Source organism: Sardina pilchardus, chromosome 18 (genome assembly GCF_963854185.1).
Source record: "Sardina pilchardus chromosome 18, fSarPil1.1, whole genome shotgun sequence".
Lineage (NCBI taxonomy): Eukaryota > Metazoa > Chordata > Actinopteri > Clupeiformes > Clupeidae > Sardina > Sardina pilchardus.
The window spans coordinates 26,102,044-26,107,404 of record NC_085011.1 but is presented as its reverse complement, the minus strand read 5'-3'; the positions used below and the strand labels follow the sequence as shown (position 1 = coordinate 26,107,404).

Sequence of the window (5,361 nt, the reverse complement as noted above, 5' to 3'; positions counted from 1 at the left end):
ACCGTTAGCAAAGAGTATAGAAGTACTGTACTTCTATACTCTTTGCCGTTAATGCATGTTTGTGGGGCATGCTTTAAAGGTAAGGGGAATCACAAAATTGCTTTCATTTGTTCTGACTGAATTGTTGCTACAGTTTGTAAAGTTATGACCAAACTTTTGATATGGGATATTATACTGTACATGGGACACTAAACTATTGGGATATGTAAATAAAATTGATTTGAGTCAGATTTGTGACATCTGACATGTAAAATAAAACTAGTTGATCTTTTAGTCCAATTTGGAACATGAGAGAACATGCCTCAAAGCATTCTTAAAATAAAGCGTTCACAAGAATGGGAATTCATGGTCTCAGTCACCTTGAATTTTGACCTCCAAAATCAGTTCATATTAAAGTTCAAGTAACCAAATTAAATTATTAAATCGCATAATGAATTGTCAATTGCATAATGCAATGCCATTTTGAATGGCAAATTGAAAAAAACATTGCCATTTGAATTACACTACTTCGATACATCCTATCATACTAAATTTGAAAAACATGCCTCCAGGGATTCTTGAGCAATCACACTCACGTGAATGAGACATACATGTGGCCACAGTGATTTCACCATCCCCTGCTACAGTACATCAGCAAAGCTACGAGCATTATCATGGACTCATCACATCTTGGTCACCACCTGTTCCTGTTCCAAATGTTGCCCCTGTCAGGCGCTACCGGTCTGCCAAGGTCCACACCATCTCATTTAGAGGTAGCCAAGGCCATCGGTGCGCGGAACTCTAACAAGCCCTAAGAAACATCTACACTATATATAGAAAAAAGTATTGGGACGCCTGCCATTATTACTGGCCTCTAGATCATCAAAACACATTTGGGATAATCTGGAACAGATGTTGCGAGCCAGGCCTTCTTCTCAAATATCCATGCCTGACCTCACAAACAATGGAAAACAATCCCACAGACACTCATTTACATACAGCCCTTAGAATGTTAATGAATGAAAAATCGATAATCTGTGAATAAAAGGACAAGAGATCACTGACTACTAGTGTGTCAAGTAAACTCAAGGATACCTACCTTTGGCAAGAGCGAGAGAATGACGGTTGCCACTTGCGTGATGCAGACATCTGATAAACTCTTGATGTTTCTGAAGGAAATGGAAAAGAGATTAACAAAATTCCATTAAATCCAATCTGTCGGTCCATTCTTGCCAACAGCCAAGTGACAACAGGAAATGAACAAAGAAAGGGGTAATGATCTAGACATGCATATCAATACATTACTGGAAACCAAACTTCCTTTTGAAATAGTATCTTGGGAAAAAAATCTTCATCTAGATAAAGACTTCTCTAAAGAGAGAATGCAACATGGTTGTCTTTTATCTACATGTGTTTGATTGTTGTACCAAATGAATATGGCGTATCAGCCAAGAATCAGAGCAGTTATCATCATAACATCATTGATGGCACACATGATGCACATGCTTTTAGTGATTTATCATGTAACTCCTGTTTGGCAAACTGTCTATACTAAGAGGAACTTTTCAGGAGCTTTCCAGAAATCTGACATAAGCCCGGCGGAATGTGTTTCCTTCCAGACTACCAATGGGAGATGACCTCCCTACCTTGGCACCCGGACACATTCTTCAGAGTTGACAAAGCCCAGTTGGCCATCAGATGCCAGTCCCCAGGCAAAGACTTGTCCCTTGTCGTTAAGTGCGAGAGTGTGGGCTTCCCCGCATGATATGAGCACAATGATCTGGGCATCTAGGGCCACGACCTGTTCTGGAAGAATGAGATCCACATCAGCACCTGAGAAGGCTGCTTCCCAATTAGCAGTCCTTGACAATAAGTATGGGAAAACACAACATAAAACACAATAGCTAATATGTATCTCTTCAGCCTTGCTAACTTATGTAGTTCAGTCAGGTAGTGAAAAAGTAGAGACCACAATCAGGGGCTGAGATTTATACAAAAACTGTATTCAAAAAAGCCGCAAAAGCATCTTGAATACAGTTTTTGTATAAATCTCAGCCCCTGAGTGCGGCCTCTACTTTTTCACTACCTGACTGAACTTTTCTTGGAGTTACGAACTGGGCACAACCATATTATTAGACAAAAGGCGCAGGCACCATCTCAACCTACGTGACTTATGTAGTTAGCATCCTTAATAATACTCTTTCTTCAGACACAGGCTGCAAAAGGAGAACAGCCATGGCGAATAGCACCTTTCATATTGGACTTAAGTAATTTTCCACATACCGCCTTGACTAATTCACAGTTGTGGAAAGGGGACATTTACACCGCATTTACTCCTATGGACATGAATGTTGAGTTCCTTCTGCCAATGCGCAAACTCTAACCTGGTTTCTTGCGGGGCTTCTCGTGGCCCAGCTGGCCGAGGTCATTGCAGCCACAGGTGTACACCGTGCCGTCGTCCAGCAGGAACGACGTGTGTCGGCGGCCACAGCCCACGCCGCACAACCGTTTCCCCGCAAATAAGTCACAGCCGCGTGGCTCAACCACTATCTCCTCCTCAATGCCGCCCAGACCCAGCTGGCCATAGGAGGCGTTCCCCCAGCACAGCATTGCCCTGAGCCCCCACCACCGCCACCTGGATTCGATGCCAGCCGAAGGTAGCCACTGTCCACTGGGTTGGAGCACCTTCAATTCTGCCCTAGAAGTTGGACATTAACTGCCATTAGTGTCTCTAAAGATAGAAAAAAAGTCAAAACTGCCTGATCACACAATGGTCATTTTATACGAGTGAACTCTTACAAGGAGGCATTGGCAAAAAAAAATGCTCATATCACTATGTCCATTGTAATAACACATTGTTTGGGTCAAATAAAAATGTAAACAAATTTGTGTTTTTTTACATATAGTTATGTTCATAACTTTTGGAAATTAATATTAATGCCTTAATTTAAAAAATGAGGAACAATCCAACCTTTAAAGACACCAATTTTATTTTGTGTTTTTTTTCTCTCCCAGATAGCCTTTTAGCCTGTTTGATGCTCATTGAGCTTAATGCGAATTAATCCAGCCAATAGGCTAGCTGAAGAAAACACCATGCCAATTTCTAAGTATGGTGAGAAGGGTATGTGATGATGGCAATTTTAATTCCAAAGGCCAAGGTAACTTTATCAGGGTGCATAAAAATAAAAAATCTGCCTGCCTCTATGAGCATTTAACATGGGGGTATGTATGGCCCCTGTAAGGAAGAAAATGTATTTACAATGCATTATTCCTTCACAAAGAAAATCTGTGTCATTAAAGGTTGTGTCATTATTTATTTTATTTTATTTTTAATTAAGATTAACATTAACATTAAGATCAATTTCCATAAGTTGATTTTGTATACCTCTTTTAGGTTAACATTAGCATGTGTATGCATTGCAAACTTATGACCACAAAAACAGTATGAAACCCGCCCAGACAGACTTATCAAGAGAGCTTCTAGAACGACGTCGAATCCACTGAGGGGAAAGAAATAGGGTGAACATGGGTAAAGTGGGACAATGGGTAAAGTGGGACAGCTAAGCTTTTTCATATATATCTCCAATGTAGTTATGACTTGTCTATTAAAACATATTGCCAAAAGATCTCTAGGATGTAAGGGGTTAAATAATATTGGCAGTGTGGGTGTGATGTCATATGCGGGGTTGTGACCAGACTACTTTCAAAGCCAGGAGCCCGAAAAACAATGATAAGTCAAATGACATAGGAATTTGAGGCAAATTGTGTTAAGTCCAGCAAATCTTAAATGTATATGTTAAGCCTACAAAGTTGTTTTCATATGTAATGTGACTACGTTAAGTATCAAAATAATGAAAAAAAAGTCATTTATTTGATTAAATGTTTTAATTAGGGGCAAATTTCCTGCCGTCCCACTTGACCAGTAGTGTATTGGTAAAGTGGGACACACCTATATTGTCTAAGTGGGACAGTGTAATATCCAATGGAAACCATTTTTTTCATGGGAATAAAAATGGAAAAATTAACATGTGTTTTATTTATTATGATTTATTATTAGTATTTAGTATCATTATTTAGTGTTATTCATTTTATAGATCATACAATCATGTATGTTAGTGAGCTAGCTAGTAATGAGAGCTAGCATGCTATTTGGTAATGAAAATATGTACATTCAAATGAAAACTAACTAAAATGGTTTAAATCATAAAATAGGAGCAAAATATTAAGTTAAATAAAGGTTTACGATGCAAAATAGCACTTTTTTGGGCCCTGTCCCACTTTACCAGTGTACCCCCAAAAATGTGGGGGTGTGTCAGTTGAGCTTTGAAGGAGTTTAATTCTGTCTGTGTCAATGATTACTTAATTATAATGATTTGATCATGTAAAGGACAACCTAAGCTTTCCAAAAATAACTTATATTGATATAAAATATATTAGAGTGTTTGCGATATAGGGCTGAGAAGTTGGATATACCAAAAGTGTCCCAGTTTACCCATGTTCACCCTAAGGTGCGTCGCACTAGCGTACTTGATCAACTCCCAGAAGGCTTCACTTAATTGGATTTCTGCTCAATGTGACTGTATTTGAATTGTTATATAACGCTATTAGTTTATGCGAGGTTCTTGTAATACTCAAAATAAGTTACTGTAGAAGCAAACATAACTAGTCTAAAATAATGATGAAATATGGTGTAAAACACAGGTAGGCTATTCAGTTCACAGGGAATACTCTCTGTAGCCTAGACAACTCTGTAGAAGAATCGTAATGATAGCAAAAACACAACTACACAATATATGTAGCCTACACATTTGTGAAGCTCTAATGACATGACCGACCTAACTGGACTGGGTAGGCTAACTTATGAAATGTCAGACCGAACTGCTAATTGGTCTTGGGTGGTGGCAGAAGCATGCGCCAGTATGCAACGGTCCTGAACGCGAATTCATAACAAACCTCGCTACCACAAGACCAGACGATACCATCCTACTAGTAGCCATTCACAGCCTGATCGCTGCAAGTCTTTATTCTTTTCAATTCTGCAAAGACTGCAAATACCATGGTCAAGTAGCCTAGTCCTACAAAGATAGCTGGTTAAAATGCCGAGCCATAAATGAATTCTGCTTACCTGTTACTAACGACTGCTAGCCCTGGCCCTATGCCCTGGCCAGACCGTAGCCTACGTGGGCACGATCCTAACAATAGAGCTCCCCAGTCCCGCCCCTCCTCCGAGAGAGGTGCTTGTCCGGAAGTAAAATTCTCATTCATTTCTCCCATTGACTTCTGGAAAAATTCGGATATAAAGAGTTTCAGACCATGCCTTAGGCTAACCAGCTACGATGTGACTCATAAGCATATAACTTATAATTTCGAGTGAAAAAATGA

At 39.5% G+C, this 5,361-nt stretch overlaps 1 protein-coding gene across 1 annotated transcript; it reads right to left on the bottom strand.

The window, feature by feature from the left end:
* Positions 1–707: 707 nt before the first annotated feature.
* Positions 708–2,670, bottom strand: LOC134063602 (probable E3 ubiquitin-protein ligase HERC4). The gene is made up of 4 exons (XM_062519196.1): positions 2,364–2,670; positions 1,626–1,785; positions 1,079–1,148; positions 708–722 (listed from the first exon to the last, which is right to left on the bottom strand). Exons 1-4 carry the CDS (start codon positions 2,587–2,589, stop codon positions 708–710), a joined length of 471 nt encoding a protein of 156 aa, XP_062375180.1. The 5' UTR covers positions 2,590–2,670.
* Positions 2,671–5,361: the final 2,691 nt, after the last annotated feature.